Source organism: Thermobia domestica, chromosome 16, assembly GCF_964235325.1.
Source record: "Thermobia domestica chromosome 16, izTheDome1.hap1.1, whole genome shotgun sequence".
In the NCBI taxonomy this organism is placed as follows: Eukaryota; Metazoa; Arthropoda; class Insecta; order Zygentoma; family Lepismatidae; genus Thermobia; species Thermobia domestica.
The window spans coordinates 183,818,230-183,838,299 of NC_137469.1; the positions used below are offsets into that span (position 1 = coordinate 183,818,230).

Here is a 20,070-nt window from a genome sequence, read left to right on the forward strand (position 1 = left end):
ATCGATTGTGTTCAACTTACTCCCTGCGAAGATTGCTCCTATCAGTATACTCTGAGAGCAAATTACAAATTTGCAATTTGGAAACGATGCCTGGATATCTTTCCTGAAATTCCCGAGCCTGAAAACCATAGCTGGACAACTGACGGAGTGGACACGTATCTGTTCAGTTTATGACTGATTACGAGCTCCAGAAACTGTCTTGAAACTTTTGAGTTGCCCTTGTTTTCTTTCCTGTAAGCTACCTAGCCGTTTTCGTTTGCTTAATAACAAGAAGTATACACCTGCTTGTAAGTTCGCAGACTGTGACAACCTATCTCAAACAGATCCTGAGGAGTACACAGTTAATGAAGTAGTTGGATTTTGAGAACTAAAATTTAAAACATAAATTCGCAATTAAAGAGAGTAAAATAATATGAAATGTAACTCATGTTACGTGCTTTTTTTCCAGAAGTATCTTTGAACATATAAATCTTGATGTTTACGGTATTATTGATAGCATATTCAAAAGTACATCAAACAAAAGCTTTTTTATTGCCTACAATACTTTCTCATAAAATCTTTTGTTATCACGATTAATTTAGATTAAATAAAACTTAAAGCGCTTCGAAATTCATTTTATGTATTTTCCTCATATATCGTCTAAGATACGGCAAAATGACGACAACTTTGCTTCTTGCAAATATAATGAGCTATCGTTTAAAAAAAACGTTCAGATTCGAGAATTAGGAGCCGAGATATTGCCACTTTTATAAATCGATCCGTCGCCATCTTTGATACGACGCTATCTTTAAAAGCTACCGTTCCGAGATGATCATCATAGTTTTCCGTGGCCCTTATGTACCAATACAATTGTCGTTTGAAGGGAATCTGATACCCCCAAATTATACTCAAATCTTGTTTGGCTCATACACTTTTAAACAAAATCCACAAGATGTGCTTTTCAGATCGTTCATTTTGCAATAATTTTTACGCAACTGATACACTCATTTCTTAGAAAAAGGTTATTGTACGGTGGGCTTATTATTTGTTAACAATACATGTATTTGAAAGTCGCAAGACAATATGAACGTACAATTTAATTAGATGGTAGCGTAGTTAATTGTTAATAACACAATATAGTTCAGGCGATGGTTTCTTCTCAATTTCCACTATAGAAGACATAACTTGCGTCGTAAATGTATTTTTATTCTAAAGACAGAATAACACTGCATGTTGATGTGATACTTATATATACACTAGCTTTGTAGAAAGGGAAAACACAGAAAAACAAATTATATATATATATATATATATATATATATATATATATAATTTGTTTTTCTGTGTTTATATCGGACTCGTGAAATAGTGACAGAAAATTAGTATTGAGCCTAAATAATCTACGTCTGAAAAATATACTAGTATGTATCGAAAGAGTCGCAAATCGCATTGGATTGGAAAAAATGTTTTGCGTCAATTACAACCTCCGAGATAAAATTGCGATTAAATTGCCTATTTGGATAGTCAGGACAATAAAATTTTGAACTCTCCCATAATATATGTCAGGAAATATATAGGAACTCACAAGTATGACCTCAAAATATAAGTAATAAAAAGTTTGGATATCATGTGTCTCACGAAACTGGACTTAATAATAAATCTTATTCCAACATTCTTAATGGCTACGGTGTTTTCCAACTGCATATGCAAACTTTTGTTTTCCAATATTTCAACTTTAATTGAATTCTCACTTGCATTTTATGCGATAGAAGCTTCCTAAATTTATGTATGCCATTCGTTGCCAAGCATGTCATATGTGAGCGTTTAAACAATTCTCACAAGTAAGAGTTTTGTCTTCTAAATATCTTAATATGTTTATGTAAATACCAAATTTATCGAATTTCTCTCCACACCAGTGGCATATTTAATATATTTCACCTACATTTTTAACATGTTTCTAACTTTGATTTTGAACATTTTCTTTCTTTCAGTGCGTGTGCAGATCTCATTAGTCATATTGGCATGGTTTTGCAAATTAGACGTTTGACTACATTTCTTTCTCCACTTTTGATGTTTTCATTGCTATGCATTAATATGTCTTGTCAAAAGTAAGCTAACACTGACTCAATTTCCATAGTCTTGGCACGTATAAGATTTTTCACCTGCATGTATAAACATGTGCCTTGCCAAATGGGACCTACGCTTAAATCCCTTACCACACTTTTGGTAAGTGTGAGGTCTTTCATCTGTATGTATTAACATGTGTCTTGACATATTTGATTTTAGCCTAAATCCCATTGCACACTCCTGGCACGTGTGAGTCTTTTCACCTGAATGTATTAAAATGTGTGTTGCTAACGTTGACCTCTGAGTGAATACCTTTTTACACTTCTGCCAAGCGTAAGGTTTTTGACGTGTATGTATTAGCATGTGTGTTTCCAAGTATGACTTACAATTAAATCTCTTTTCACACTCTTGACATGTGTAAAGGTTATCACCTATATGTAGTAGCATGTGTTTTACCAAAGAAGTTTTTCGAATAAATCTTTTACCGCACTCCTGGCAACTTTATGGTTTTTCACGTGTATGTATCAACATATGTGATCGCAAGTTTCTCTCATGATTAAATGCCTTTCCACACTTTTGGCATGTACAAAGAATTTCACCTGTATGTATTACCAAGTGTTTTACCAAGAAAGACCTTCGAATAAATCCCCTTCCACACTCTTGGCATGTGTAAGGTTTCTCATTTGCATGTATGTACATGTGCGTTCTTAAACTTGAACTTTGACTAAAGACTTTTCCACACTCCCGACACGTGTAAGGTTTCGCACCCGTATGTATAAACATGTGGCTAGACAAATGTGACATGCGCCTAAAATTCTTACCACACTCTTGGCAACTGTGAGGTTTTTCACCTGTATGTATTAGCATGTGCTTTGCCAAGCCTGACTTTTCCGTAAATCCCTTTTCACACTCTTGGCACGTGTAAATTTTTTCACCTATATGTAAGAACTTATGTATTGTTAAACTGGACAATCGACCAAATACTTTACCACACTCTTGACATGAGTGAGGTCTTTCACCAGTATGTAGTAACACGTGTGAAAGTAAGCTTCCCCTATGATTAAATATCTTTCCACACTCTTCGCACGTGTAAACTTTTTTACCTGTATGTACTAACATGTGGCTTACCAAGTATGACCTGCATTTAAATCTATTTCCACACTCATGGCATGCGTAAGGTTTTTCGCTTGTATGTAAAAACATGTGTTTTGATAAACCTGACCTTTGCTTAAATGCTTTTCCACACTTCTCACATATGTGACGTTTTTCAGTTCTATGTATAAACATGTGTTCCACCAAATGTGACCTCTGTCTGAAACTTTTTCCACACTCCTGGCACGTATATGATTTTTCAGCTGTATGTATATACATGTGTCTTGACAAACATGATCGACGCTTAAATCCTTTTCCACATTTTTGACACGTGTGAGTCTTTGCATGTATTAAAATGTGATCTGTTAAACGTGACCTAAGCTTAAATTCCTTTCCACACTCTTTGCACGTGTGAGACTTTTGGTATGTATGAATAACAATATGGTTTGTCAAACATGGTTTTTGAATGAATCCATTTCCACACTCTTGCTCCTTCCTGTATATTAAAATATGAAGGTGAAGAAACGTTATACGTTATAAAGGGTGCCCAATATACAACGCAACCCAGAATTTAGGATAGTACAACTTTGGAACGCCATGCAATACATAAATAATGGTTATACCAAAATGAGGCCTTGTTCATGTATATATTTTTAAACTAGGAAGAACGATCGGAGTACACTAGGAACTGCACAGTGTGTAACCGAAGATGTAAACTTACTTTTTTTTTTTTTTTTTTTTTTTTTGCAAAACACGTAAATTGACTCATAACTCGTTAATTGGCTGTCCTTAGTTTTCAGCTTGCTTAGTTGGAGTAACTTGAAACTATGAATCAGAAAAAAATTAATTTCCACCGATAACTAATCGGATGGGGCCTCTATAAGGAGGAATTAGGGAAAATCGTGATCTTATATGCATCCGACACATTCACGAAATGAGTTATCAACTCTATAACAGTTGCTGAAAGTGACCCCTCTTTTGATTCAATCATCGGTTCAAACTTTTCACCACGTTGGCAGCAACTTTACCAAGTATTAATGTTGCCAATGGCACTGCGAATGTTCGTTACCAGGTCTCCTATAGTTCGAGGATTATTCTTGTATACCTCTTGCTTTATAAGCAGCCCCATAGAAATGAATAGCAGTTCCCGAGTGGATGTAAATTAAAGTTTTATCATGATAATTTCAAAGTTTCTTTTTCATTGCTGCCAGGAATTGTATAACGTAGACAAATCCTTAACACACATTTTGATGCACTACAACATCAGCAGTGTTGCCAATTTTGACTTAATTTATGAAAACTACGATTTCCCTAGTTAACACTTACGGAGGCTTCATCCCACTAGTTATCGGTTTAAAGTGAAAAATTCTTTTTACTGATCCATAGTTTTCGAGCTATTCCAACTAAACAAATTGAAAATTAACGACAGAACATTCATACGTATGAGTTACGAGTCAATTTATGTGTTTTGTAAAAAATTGATTTGCATCTTTGGTTACATCTGCCAACACTGTCCTAGTAAACAAAGGGGAAATTCTGCATTCTATGTAATAAAACATCATTAATAAGAGAGAAATAGGTAGGAGTGCGAAATTAGACAAGGAGTCAAAGATATCCTAAAACATATCACACGTCATTACCATATATCATTTTTATTCTTTGCAGAACAGTACACTGAATGGTGTTAATTAACACTAGAGAAAAAACAACGAAAAAGTGTATCATGAACACATTTGAGAGTAATCTACTCCGAAAAATGGCATTAACAAGAATATATAAGGTATCTCCTCCATTAATATTCTATGAAGCACACGTAAATAGCAAGTTAATCCACAACAAATCACACCAGAGAAAATTGTTAGGATAAATTACTGAATAGAAAATTATTAGATACTTATAGGAATAGAGACTTACGATAATAATCTAACTTTGCTAATTTGTTAAAAGAGTTGTTACGAAATTGAAAGGAAAATTTATATAAATTACAGCTGTATATTGTTATTGTATACAGTACGAAGAACTTAGCCTGCTACCACTTTTACGGCGAAAACAGCAATTGCCCTCCGTAACAAAGATATGTTCATTGTATCAGGAAACAAGAAACACAAAGTTATTTTACAATTTGTGACATTCTTTTCGCACAATCTTTTTTATACGAATGTTAATCAACCGAGACTATTAGGTGAGATTTTACTATAAATTTACCCACTCCAATTTTTCTCTCTGTGAATAGTATGAGGATCGAAATTTTGCCCAATGTTGGAATACACATTTGAGAGTGGAACTAGAAACAATATGGAAAACCAAATGATGTGAAAAAAGCGTTAAAATTAAATAAGCAGACCTATCGCAAACATATTTACACATAATTAACACTATAATAAGGCACATAAACACTGTTTAGCGTATACGAAAATTTTGCTTGAAGACTGCACGTAAAATGGAGGGAAAAACGTAAACACAAGTCATCGGTTATATGTATCCAAGCTCAAAAAACTTAATATAGAAATAAATGATTTATTTAAAGAAGAATTACAGCGGGCGTTTTATCCTCATTATCCTCGTTTGGCTAATGAGCACCGATGTAGATGGAGTACGTGCTATTGGCGGGGAAGAAAAGGGTTCGATTCCCAGTGGGAGGTTATGTTGTTCGGATAACAAGTTAGGCTGTAGGTCCATGCCTCATATAGCCCCGGTGTTGAACCGGACGCTAAATTTAAATATAATCCAACTCTCGTTTGGCCCACTGATTCCGCCTAAAGAATAGACAGCATCTTACAGTTAACCATATACATTAGTATATGGCGTCACTAAGTTTTAATCTATTGCTCTGAAACAGAAAGGGTACATTGCATCCAGAATCATCGCATTTTCGCACATATGTGTATCACAATAACACCAGAAAGTAATTGCTTCAGAATTTGATCCACAAAAGAGAAATAACAATAGTTCTTCTGATTTTATATTCTTGAATGATTACATGAATTCGGTCGTATATGCAAAAGATGTTCAAACGTGTTTTGCTAACATTGTCAAATATCTTTTGTCCATATATGAAACATATATCTGAAAAGCGTTTTTAAACTCTTCGAGAACAGGCGAAGAATTCCTTAAACATGCAAATTCTTTTGAAGTGTTGTGTCCGTTAGTGGTATTTTCAAGTGATTTACTCTTCCCTTTCGTGTGTAGGACGCTGGCCAGTTACTTCCAGTAAAAGTGTATAATCCAGGTAGATGATTACAAACGAAACAGCAATAGAAGGAAAATTTACAAGATGTCTATTAGAATGTATTCCAACATACATTCACACTTTATCTTTGTTGATTACAGTACGCAAATTACCGATGAACAACTATGCACTTCAGCGTTGGTTTCGTTCGTATATGTGTAAAGTAAAAACTAGTCAAATAGGGAGAAGATGGTGCGTGTTTCACTCAGAGATACTTGCGATTATTTTGTCTTACTTGTTACTGTTGGGATGAAACAATTTTCCAAGCAATGCCTCGAACTGAGGCAAGGTCAATGAAAGGACACCACGAGTTTGCTCTAATCTTCCTGTCTGACCAGTAAGACAAAACCTTTTTGGTACTTTTGTATGTAATCTTATTGCTCAATAAGTAAGAATTTTTTACATTTATCGCAGGAGAATTTTCGTGGTAGCTCGGAGTCTAAAGGTATAACCACATAGAAAACTCATTCTTCTGGTGGCATGTAAAGCAACTGATCTCATAACATACGTGCACAATAAGTACAAGCTAACCAGTTAAGATTAGCATCATAACAAATATTGATGTGAATAATAATAATATAGAGTACTTAACTAAGAAAAAATAGTTCGCATTGGGGAAAAAAAAACGAAAAAGACTGCTAGCTTAATGGAGGAAAATGCCCTTCCAGGTCCTATCGAAAGTCATGTTTTATTTCTTACGCTACGCATAGATCGCAGGTGCCATTGTTTCTTGTAATCTTAAAAACGAAAAATTTCTTCACATAATCCCCATATACCTCACCATTTTGCCTACGCTATTCTGACATTCTTTCCATATATTAGAATTCAGGCAAACATTACTTATCTAATGCCGCAATCTATTTCTAGTAAATAACGATATAAATGTCGCTTAAGAATAAATCCAACAAATGTTCCTTAAAATAAAACTCATTTGCTCACTTTATTGAAGATCTTAAATTAGTTATTCAATTGTTCACTGGCAATAACCCAATCAAATTTAATCTTAATTATTTAATAAACGAACCAAAGCACACATTATCCTAATAAGTGTATGCCTGCCATTGCATTAAACAATTATTAAGCACCGGTTGCAATGTTTCTGTTTACCTCTATATTTACTAACAGTACTTTGAAGTGCCACCGGAAAGAAATCATTATGGGAAAGAACTCTACGTTGTGTTCGAACGGTACTCTTTGCAAACAACTTTCTGTGGTTCGCAAATCTACTAATAGCTGGCAGCATGATGTAGAAGAAAGATATTTCCCGCTAATCTCATTTTGTTTCAGATAATCAAAAGAGCTGAGTCGTCGTTTTCACTATCCAGTGTTTAAGAGACCGCTAACTTAATCTAATAAAATTAGTTGCTCGAATATTTTTTTATTTTTATCAACTCGATTCGTAGTCATGATCCTTATTGCTGGAAAATTATAATTTATGTCTCCTTTTACTTTCTTTTCTGATTTTTTAGGAAGAATTACGAGTATCGTTCTCCATGAACTGTATTTGAAACTTCTTTCAATAATTGAAGCAGACATATACGTAACTAAGATGTACGTAGTGTAGGAAGGGGTAAGCGGTCATTTCTCTCCATACACATTTTTAAACACATATAACGTATATTTCGATATAATCTGAAAAATGGACATTAAAAATGTAGCGTGAGAAATTTCAAATAAATGAAAGTAAATATTCATATTATTTAGTCGTAAATTCATACGTGTGATAGAGGGTAGAATGAGGTATTCTTCTCTCATGTTTTATTATAGGCATATCTCCTGGTTATCAGATGGATCCAGTGGGATGAATGAAATTTGCCATTACTTTTGCGACAAGTTTGTACCGCTGGATCCATCTGATGTATTGTGAGAACTGTTAATACATTTTGGAAATAATAGTAATCTGAAGAAGTGTTGCGGTGCACCATGGATTATCAACTTGTTGTGAAGAATGGTAAGAAACATGAATAACTTAGGCGTAAGAGAAGCGTATCTCTAGGGGTATGGGGCAATTTTTCTCAGAAAATCCCTTGTTACTAATATAGAAAAAACAGAGAAACAAATACCGAGCGCTACTCAGTATAAAATATTGCAGTCAATTGTTAACATTGGCATGAAATATATCGCATTCCTTGTTAGGAGTCAAAATGATGTGAGGGAGCAAGCGGCAGGGCGGGAGGCAACTGGGAATGTCCAGCAGTATTTAAAGGTCGAGTAACTAAATAAATTTACTTGTACGATATTCCTTTACGCAGTGCTCGAAGTGGAAGATCTAAGGAAGTATACACTACATACTCTTCCTCTCCTATCTAGAGCATGCTTTTACGTCACTTATGGTGAAAGCATAATATAAAGGCTTGGACTGGGAGTAGACAAAATTTTTCTATATTCGATAACAGTTACATAATTCTCGACATAATTTATATCAAAGTAATTTGTGTTTTAACCAGAATAAAGTACCAAGATAACCAAGAACGTTCTGTTACTTTTTTACCCGCCACATTTCAAAATCAATCTGTCACCTACGAGGTACCTGAAAGATGAAATACTCCCCATCAGCATCGACGAACTTTTGCCACGTCCATGGAATCTATTCCGGTAGAAGTTGGTGGGAAGTGAAGCCAAGAATGTATCAAGAGCACTTTGCAACTCTACTAGGGATTTGAACTGGCGTCCCCGAAGGTGAATGACAAGAAAGGGAAGAGGTGAAAAAACAGATGACGCAATGTCCGCGGAGTATAACAGAGACAATAGTGTTTCACATTCAAGGCGTAGAAAGGTGTCAAAGGTCATTCTAGATAGGTGGGGTTTAGAGTTATCCTGTAACAGGAGAACCCCTTTACGATTCAGTAGTGCTGGATCCAGAGTATTGAGTTTTCCTTCAACACGGCTCAACTGCTGAATGAACACTATGCATTGATTCACTGACCAGCTGGTAACAGTTCCTGATGCACGATGTCGCGAGCAGTACACACAGGAAGACCTTCTTCTGGTTTAGTGCTGGTTTTGACTGGTTGGAACCGGTATATGGGATGCTAACCAATGATACCAGCGCAGTGGAGCTTCCTACAGGACCTACTTTAGGGCCCACATGTCAACACACTGTCCAGGAATGGCTCCTTTCTCAGACAAGGCAGCAAAAAGCACAGGTGTCTGCAGCGTTGCTCTCTGCCCCGCAGTCAAATCATGTGCAACCCACCGACCCAACTTGAAGTGCTTTCCAAGTTGATGGAGGTGCTGCCGAACATTCTTCCACTCAAACTGAATTATAGTCCCAGTTCCTCACATATATGGCCATTGTCTGCTTCAATTGCTGCCTGCAGATTTTCATTTTTTACGTGTTGGTCTTCCCACATGTAAAGTGTCTTCGAGTGTTTCGTCATCGTCCTTAAACTTGTTAAACAACCGCTGCACGCTCCGGGAAGTCACAACACAATCACCGAGAGCTTGGAATAACCTCTGCACAACTGCAGCGGCGTTTGACTTCAGTTTCTATTCGTACAGCATACTTGGCCTTAACACGTTATGTGGAGGTAACATTTTCATTCTGTCGTTACGAAAATTCACGGTGTAACTGAACTGCCACAACCAGCTAGTATGTTGGATATACCAATACCAACAAATGACCTTCGCCTTAACTCCAATCACATTCAACTCACGGTGTGAGAGTCTCTGAACAAAAAGCGACAGAACTTTCTTGGTTTCTTTATAGAATAAACTACGTAGCTTTCATATACGGTCACATGACAGGAGCATGGCAAAGCCTAGCAACCGAAATGTACGTTCTTTAATCACACTAATACCAGTGTAAAAGCTACGGATGTCAAACGGAACAAACGCTGTACGATGCTATTATTGTAACCGTAATGGAGTTACTCATATTCAGAGCTCAATATAGTTCTATCAGAGTTGGAGTTGCAACGCCGGAATCTAGTTACAAAGAAGGATTCATAGTAAGGACAAGTAATTCTCTAAACCTTCACCTTCGAGGAAAAAGATTGTAATGCTTTGTCGCGTATTATATGAGCTTCTGTATCACGAAAGTATCTTGAGTGAGAGGGTACTGTTATAGGTAAGCCAGTAAAGTACTGCTGTCAATAATAGAAAACATACTACTGAATTTTATGCTCGCAAAATACCTATACTTCCTATTGCAGTTAGTGTTTAACAATACTCTTGTTAAATAATTTTGAGATTTGATAGCAATTTATATCTTGATTAAAGTATTACTGAATGATCGTTTTACTTACGAGCACTTTTAATAAGATTATCTCTTGGCATTACACAGTAGCTTGGCACTATTCAATTATAACACTCAAGCCGTGCTATAAGGAGGAGCTTTATAGTGATTTACCGTTACGTTTGGAAACTTATTTCATTGCCCAATTGTCTCATCTCATACATAACTAAGTATTAGGTTCCGTTATTTTATCTATTCAAATGTTTGCAGTTCCATTAACTGAGTTTAAGTTAAATGAAAACAATATTTAACTAAGTATTGCAAGAGTTGAAAAGAAATATTTATATAGACATGACTATGATGAAATAAACAGACTAAACGTACCTGAGGGCCTGAGCATTGTTATATGTTTCTATATCACCGATTTCTTCAACGTCCTCTTCGTGATCGATCTGATCTCCAATACTGGCAGAATTGTCACTGGTTAACTGTTTCGTATTGTGTATAAAATCGGAACACTTTGGTTTGATGTCACTCTGAAAACGTTTCGTTATTACAAGTATTTCAGCTGTTGACAAACATTTGACCAAACATATTGCTCTCGAATTCAGTTTCCAATCTGATATTGTTTCATCCTGATTAATTTCGGAAGCGATATTCTTTTCTTCCATTGCACTTTTTGGTTCCTTACACTCCAAACGTACTGCAAGAGGATCCTTATCATCATTAGTATTACTAGTACATAGTTTATAATTGCATTCCTCAAATTGCTCGTTCTCTGTTTTTACTTCAACTTTAATAGGAACGTTTTCTGTTTCCATTTCAATTCCATTATAAGAGAACTTCAAATACTGAAAAGACATTTCACTTGCTAAATCCTTCAAGTTGGACATTTGAAACTTCACCACTTAATAAACAAAAACAAACAAATCTGAAAAGAATAAGAAAAATATTATTCCTTTTTATCAAAATGTATTGCCGTGCAGAGAGAAAATATCGGTAATTTCCGGCAAGGTTCTAGAATACATGTTTCCCTTCCCATTTAGCAATAACAAAGACAAAGAACGTGCCCTGCGGGGCTCTAACTCGCCTTCACTTGCTAGCGCTCCCTTAGCAATACTATGTGAATTAAATGTTACTTTGGTAAGGAATGTTCCGTTTCTTGAAGGTAATGTTCCGTAACTTTGGTACGGAAAGAAACCAACCTACCTACGAACCTTTATGGAGGGACCTGTGTTCGAGAACCTTCCCGTAAGTTCCATTTGAGAAGCGATTAAGTTAGCGGGGACGATTCTTTGAGATCAAACTAGGGATACAAAATGTAACGAAACTACTACATTAAAATATCTGAAATTGTCCTACAACTCATACGAATATATATATATATATATACCTCAATACCAAAAAATAGAAAAACATAACGTAATATCGAAATACTGACCAATATCCGTTATCTTCTTTCTTTTTTATGTTGTTAAAGCAAAACAAAGTAAACTTCTCTACTTTACATGCAAGTATATTATAGGGATATATAACGTTTCATGCACATTACTACATTAGTTTTACTATTTACAGGTACATTTTATAGGTGTTCCATTCATGCTTTTTTCTTTTAATTTTCTTTTTAAGTAAAGCTAGGAATTTTCAACGTACTTTCAGTGTTGCATGAGGACGGAAATCTCCAACACTAAAATTTTCTCTACTATTACGCTAGATTACGTATATTAAATAGAGCAAAATATGAAAAGCAATGTTATACATACTTTCCCCTTAAAAACGGATAACATTTTCAAAAATACTGTAATATTTTAAAGACAGACCTATTTATTCTCTACAGCCTTAAGTCTTTGCTCAAATACCTCAGCACTAGCAATTTCTAGTTAAATTCTCTTTGTATTATGTTTTAATTTACAGGTCACGCACTTTTTCAGTATTTTCGGTTTCCAAGTATAAAATTATCACTGGATATTTTTGCTAATAAATTATAGTATTTCTTTCTTGTATTGGTGTACAGCGTCCATTTTAGTACCAGTGTTACTGGAAACATGGATTTACTTGTTAATATTCGATCCTAACATGAGTGCTTACCACAAATGAACGGATTCTTCGCACAGAAGGCTCTCACCCGAACCAAATTGCATGTAGAGAGCTCTTGTATAGGATGTAATGGGGCATATACCTTCTTAATCTTTTTACAGTACAGCGCATACCAATCTAAATTTTCCGAAAGAACAAACATAGTATGAGCGTATTTATACGATAAACTTTACTGAACTGAAATATTCAACAAAACGATATCTGCTCTTATAGCATCTTTGTTTTGCGATGTGACGATGTTTCTCGATATTTAAAACATCAACATCAATACGACCAAAACTTAACATTGAACTGTCCTATCGGCATATATGCTAACGAAAAATTTATTTCTTTTCAACATTAAAGTAAATGAAAATTTAGAGAACTCTACTTAAAGAAATTACCCTTCTATACTATTACCCTTCTACTTAATGAAATTTACAATACAAATTTATTTTACAAAAATAAAGGTCTACTCATATAAATAGTTATTTTTATTTTTTCTTTTACGATCAGAACGGTCAGGTTTTCTACATTACAAATAAACATTATTTTACTTCTGTTTTATAAAAATTGGTTTCAGTGAAACGTAACTTTTGGTCTCTTATTTAATAGCTGTAAAAAAATCTTCTATAAAAGCTTAGAAAGTTTTCTGTTTCGTACCACATTGAATGCCTACCACTTTCCGAAGCTACAAAATTTCCAAAGGCGATTCCTTTCCGGATAGGAATTATCCAGGGTTACCAGAGTTTTCCCAGTATTTCTCTCAATCTCAAAAAAAAAAAAAATCTGAATTCTTCATTGCTACAGTAAATTACTCGAATGACATATTAACACTGTAAATACTAATTAAGTATATACACGGAGTGGCCAAACATATGGAGACTTTCATCACATACAAAAACGTGTTCCAAAACAAAATGTGTTTTGTACTCTTTCCCTCCTGTACAGATTTACCAATCTTGAATTACACTTGGATTTCAAAGAATGTAATTTAGATACTAGGTGATGAGGAAATTCTAGTTACGATTAACTAGATGTATCAGATAGCCATGTGGATGTTTTCTTACGGCAAAATTGTCGAGAAAATATATCTTATGATGTCTCGCTCATAAATTTGAAACAAAAATTTGGCGAAAGTGCCAAAATTATTTTCCATGCAGAAGTACCTTATATATTTCAATGCTTTGTATTACTATTTGTATACTGTACAACAGAAACACCCGACACGAACTATTCCTTCTTAATATGTGAAAATTATATTCAATTACTACGCTTATATCAGGAAAACACATTTTACACAAAACTCCACAACATAATACGAACTAGAGACTTGCTTCCACTTATTTTTCATTTATGAAAAAGTTAACATTATGAATTGATAGTGTAGTGATGGGTTATATAAAAAAAAATAATAATAATAAACAAAATATAGTAGTTGAAATAGAGTGCATGACTTCCTTTTTGCATGCCTGTCGAGTTAACCTTTATTTACTTATTTATTTATTGTGAATTTTATACAATATGTAATGCACTTTCTAATATTGCCATGTTCTAAAATTGTATAACATGATAAACCAAAATAAATAGGAAACCTCAAACTTTCTAGTGATGTATGATACAAAATTTTGCGTTTCTGTGTTACGAGATCTAACTGTTTTAATATCTGACACTAAAGTTGTGTACTCTTTAACCAAGCCTCATATTCGCAAGAGGAATTCTTGGAAATAGTGCTTAAGCAGTCGAAATTTGCAGAAGAGCGAAACTATGGAATTTTTCTACCCAGAAGGTGCCTCACTTTTCAAGTCATTTCAGCACCTCTCGCCGAATCCTATTTGGGAAGTTATTTGCTCGTTCCCTCACACACCTACGCAGTCTGATGTCCAAAATAATAATGTATTCAATTACCAGTGATTAACTGATAGTGAATTATCCACTGTTTACGTATTAATCACTCAATTAATAGACATTCAATTCTCCTAATGGTGTTTAACTGGTTAAAATATTTAATAATAAAGTGTAGTTTTATAGAAACTATTTCCCAATAACGTATGTATTAATCCGCTCTCTTTGTCTACACAAAACGTGAATGTGAGAGAGGCGGGTAGTGCATAGGTAGAACTCAAAATGGGACGAGGAAGATATGTATTCCTTACCAGAAATACGTAAAAATCAAAAGTTAGTATCTATGTTTAACGAAGTGATAGTAAAAACTGCGCTACTAATTGTCTGAATCATGAATATTTAAACTTCGTTCAGGAAGAAATATTATCAAAAAGGCACATGCTAGTTTATAAATTTTATATATCTGCATATGCTACACTATGGGCAAACGATAATCTACGAATATTAGGAAAGCAGCAGTATGGAGAAGAAATTAGGAACTTTCACTACGGAATGATGGATGGATTGTTTTTGGTTTCTGCATCATCGCTCAACGATATAAATTTTGTTTTCATTTACGCGTGGCAAATACCGTAACGCGACCGTCTAAGCGCGATCGTACTTTATTTGAATATGGGCCAGTAAGTGAAATACATATATAATATACGTATGCTTATTGTGCAAAATTTAAGTGTTGCTTACGAATGTGCAATATTAATAAATCGATATCTTTCATATAATTTTAATATATTTTTTAATCAAAAGCAATGTATTATTAATTCTCTAATTTACATGCGTAGTGCCATTAATAAGTGACGTAAGTACACTGTTGCTTATTATTGGAATGTATTCGTAATGTAGTACGGATGAAAGCTTATTTCAGGTAAGCTCTAACATTGTTTGTTTAAATACTATATTGATTTGTTTGCCATGTACATTTAGTTATGCAGTACGACTTTACACTTACTTTCCAGACAACCTCTGTTACTTTCCAGACCGAGTTATTTTATATTTAGATTTGGTATACTCCCTTGACGCTGCGAGAGACAAGATTATTTTCCAAACCCCGGCTATTGAAGACGGCCAGACCACCATATATAATATTCAGTTGTAATCGTATCGTGTGGCTCGTCAGTGGCGTTGGGTACCCGGAGGAAAACACAAATCTATTTAAATAGCTCGACACAGAACCCTTGCTACCGTCGTATCTTGGTTTATCCCTCACTGGGGGATAAACCCAATATATTCGTATCTTGGCATCCTCGCATGGAATGTACACCTTTATAAATATAGGAAAAACTTTCTGTTTAGACCAAGAGGACTAAATATTTGGAGTCTAACCTAACCTAATATGAGTACAAACTAACGAACTTTTAAATTCAGTTTCGATTCTACAAAAAGGCTTGTTTAAATGTTTCTAAGCAAAGACGAAACATCCCGAGTGAAACATGTTAAAAAGTTAGAAGATCTACAAAACATGCAAAACTAAGTGGCTCAACAGGACTGTCAACTTCACTCAAGATGGAACAGGTAATTAATGAAATTTTCTTATACCAAAATATAGACACTAACATCTGTAATAATATAGACTCTTTTAATGAATTATTTAGTGATACAACAGGCATCACGATTATTCAATTGAATATTAGAAGTGTTAGAAAAAATTTAGATGAATTTTTAGTATTGTTACAAAATATTGCTATAAATGTAGATATTATTGTCTTAACAGAAATATGGAAAAATGAAGCAACTTGTAACATTAACATAAACGGATATCGCTGTTATTATACAAATAGGTCTTTAACACGTGCAGATGGAGTCATGATATTGGTAAACGAGCAAGTTGGCATTGAGAAGGTAACGGAGCTGAATCTTGCTGACGCCACTGGAATGCGCTTACATTTAAATAATGCAGAAGGTTGTAACATAATAGCTATATATCGCACTCCAAGTGGTGATGAGAAAGCATTTCTACAATCACTAAATGATGAGCTTAAAAATTCATCAACTTGCTCTTTGCTTTTAGGTGATGTTAATCTAGATATATTAAGTGACAAATACTGTGAAAATATAGACACGTATTTAAACTTACTATATAGTCATGGTTATGTTTCATGCATAAATAAACACACTAGAGTTACAGAATATAGTAAGACTTGTATAGATCATATATTTTTAAAGTACCAAAGTCCACTGAATGTCACATCAGCTGTGTTGCAAACAAGTATAACTGACCACTTTCTCACTAGTATAAATGTTCCCATTACAATGAAAAAGAGGGAAAAAATATCATATGAAACATCAATTATAGATCATACTTTATTAAATGAAGAATTGAAAAAATGTAACTGGAATCTGGTAATAAACAGTAATTGTGTTAATACTGCAACTTCGAATTTCATGCAAATAATGAAAAATTCTATAAGTAATTCACGTATTAACAATGAAAATAAAAAAGTAAGTAGTAAATATCGTAATATAAAACCATGGATAACAAAAGGATTAGTCAACTCTGTAAGAGAAAGAGAGAGATTAAGTCGTTTAGTAATAAAAAAACAAAACGATTTAGAATTTAAGGAATATTACAGAAGGTATAGAAATAAACTTACACAATTAATAAAAGAAGTTAAAAATGACTACTATACAAAACAAATTACATTATGTAATAACAATGTTAGTAAATTATGGAAGGTAATAACAGATATTATAGATAAAAAAGACAAAAAGTATGTAGAAATAAATGAACTAAACACTAAAAATGGTCTAGTAACGTTTGAACGTGATCCAATGTTAATAGTTGAAAGTTTTAATGAGCATTTTTCCAGTGTTGGCAAAAAAATACTTAACAAAGAGGTTGATGATAAAATAAATTTAAATTTGAATCCTCAAACTAAAGTAGTAAACTCTATATTCTTCACTCCAATCACTGAACGGGAAATTAAACGCTTCGTAAATGAATTATCACCAAAAACAACATCTGGTATAGACGGATTATCAGCAAGTGTATTGAAACATACGAAACCAAATATATTAAAACCTTTGCAGTATATCTTTAATCTAAGCTTAGAAACAGGTGTATTTCCCGATGATTTTAAGACTGCTGTAATAAAACCTATATATAAAAAAGGCTCAAAGGCTGACCCTAATAACTATAGATCTATATCAATCCTCAGTAACTGTGCTAAACTGTTAGAAAAATGTATGAAAAGAAGATTAGTTAATTTTCTTGACTAAAATAAATTATTTTCTTCAAATCAATATGGATTTCAAAAAGGTAAAAGTACATCAGATGCGGTATACAATTTAACAGAGATTGTTTGTAAAAATGTTGATAAAGCTGAAAAAGTAATTAGTTTTCCTAGACCTAGCTAAAGCATTCGACACAATATCACACAAAATTCTCTTAAATAAACTAGAAAGATGTGGAATAAGGGGTTTATCACTATCTTGGTTTAACAGTTACTTGAAAGACAGAAAACAGGCCGTCCAAATAGGTAATTTTCAAAGCAATTATTTATATGTAAAACAAGGAGTCCCTCAAGGAACTGTATTAGGCCCAATATTATTTTTAATTTATATAAATGATTTGTGTAATTTAAAAATGGACGGGCATATACAATCATTTGCTGATGACACCTCACTTATATTTACTGGTAAAACATGCACAGATGTATTCAAAAAAACTGAAGCAGAAATGAAGAAAGTAAAACAATGGCTTGATAATCATCAGTTAGTATTAAATGCTGAAAAAACCAGGTATATAACTTTTTCACCAACTATAACAGGACAGCCAGAGAACATGTCACTAAAATTGCATTATTGTCAAAATTCTGAAAAATGTAACTGTAGTCCTCTTATTAGTGAAAATAAAGTAAAATACTTAGGTATATTTATTGATAAGCATCTAAAATGGTCTTCTCATATTACACATATCGCCACAATACTAAGAAAATTATTATATAAATTTGTTCAATTACGAAACATTGTAAGCATAAAAATATTAGGAACTGTATATTATGCTCTGGTAAATAGTATAATTACATATGGTATATTAATTTGGGGTGCTGCTTACCCTACTCATTTAAAACCTCTGATTGTTCAGCAAAATAATATTGTAAGAATATGTTTAAAAAAGTAGACTAGATAGATTCTATGACCAATTCTCAGTACTACCACTTTCAAAATTATATTTGCAGAAGGTATTAATATATGCTAAAAAGAACAGAAATAAATTGGAAGTAATAAAACATACGTATATAACCAGAAATGTGACAAACAAAAATTTAGAAATTAGAGCAACGAGTAAATCTATAACTCAATACCAAACATATTACAGAGCTCCAAAGATCTATAATGAACTCCCACTCCGAATCAAAGATGAAAGTAATTTCAAAACATATAAAAGGTTAATTTTACAGTGGTTAAAAGAATTAAAAGGTGTTTAAAAGAAAACTATTGTTAGCTAAAAGTAAGAATAAACCTCATATGTTACGATAAGAAAAATAAAACACTAGAATCAGGCTCACACACAAGCATTTGCTTATGTGAGCCATTTTCTACCTTTTATATTCTTTGCATAAAAAATACAAAATAAATTTGCAATATAGAAATAAGTGCATTGAATTAAGTTACCCAACACTGGGAGATAGGCATGACTTCTGGAAGTCCGAAGTCCTGTCATCTCTGAGTGCCGGGTACGTTCAACTCTATTAATAAAGGAAATCTAGGAAGTCCGATTTCCTTTAGAGAAGTAATAGCACTTATAAGTAGAAAATTTACTTGTTAATTTCTGTAACAGTTATTTTCTTATTCTTTCATTTTATTTTCATTAATATTTTGTATATTGTTATTTTAGAATTTAATATGCTTATGTATATTCTTAATGTATTGGATACATCCAATATATTAATTTTCTTCTTCTTTAAATAAATAAAACAAAAAAAATTGGAACTAACTTTAACAGAAACAATGTATGCGTCCACCATCTTTTGTTGAAAGCAGGAAGACTGTAGGGAATGACATTCATTTAAAGTGAAGGATGCAAAATGACAAAATCTTGTTAGTTGAGGTAAAGAAATTTCTCGAATATTATCTTAGGGGACAAATGATGATTTCTAAAATATTGAGAAAATCTTAAAATAATCCACCAAGTAGTTAAATAATGTAAAACTGCATTCCACTACGATTTTAATGATGTAGCTTTTTGGATTCTACTCCTCTTCAAAATGCACCGTGAGCTGAAGCAGAACTCTTAATCAACAACACTTTTAAAAGACAAAATAATTATCATATACGCGCAGCACATTGTTGAACTGCAAAGAAATTATCATCACACCTGAAACTTCCGAATACTCCGAGTGCGTATTTCCACCGGTTCTCGCGTTCGCAAACTTTGTCAGGGCCAAAAGCTGAATTACAATAATCAGTGGCGTATTTACGATTTTGTTTCGGGGGGGCTTTGCCTGAAAATGTGAAAATTCTGCAAGATATTTCATATACTTTACTAGAGTAAGATTTCGGGGGGCTTAAGCCCGGAAGCCCCCCTAAATACGCCACTGACCATATT

At 33.6% G+C, this 20,070-nt stretch overlaps 1 protein-coding gene across 5 annotated transcripts in view; it reads right to left on the minus strand.

Moving 5' to 3' along the window:
* Positions 1–986: 986 nt before the first annotated feature.
* LOC145673545 (uncharacterized) overlaps positions 987–20,070 on the minus strand; it is a 30,010-nt gene continuing 10,926 nt past the window's right edge. For 3 of the 5 annotated variants that reach the window (XM_081743353.1, XM_081743352.1, XM_081743349.1), the window contains exons 2-3: positions 10,929–11,475; positions 987–3,634 (exon numbers count right to left, since the gene is read on the minus strand). In XM_081743353.1, the coding sequence (XP_081599479.1) occupies positions 2,548–3,634; positions 10,929–11,437 (1,596 nt within the window). In that variant the 5' untranslated portion in view covers positions 11,438–11,475 and the 3' untranslated portion in view covers positions 987–2,547. Of the gene's footprint in view, positions 3,635–10,928; positions 11,476–19,459; positions 19,619–20,070 lie in introns of all 5 variants that reach the window. The other 2 variants (XM_081743351.1, XM_081743350.1) reach the window with 2 other exon arrangements.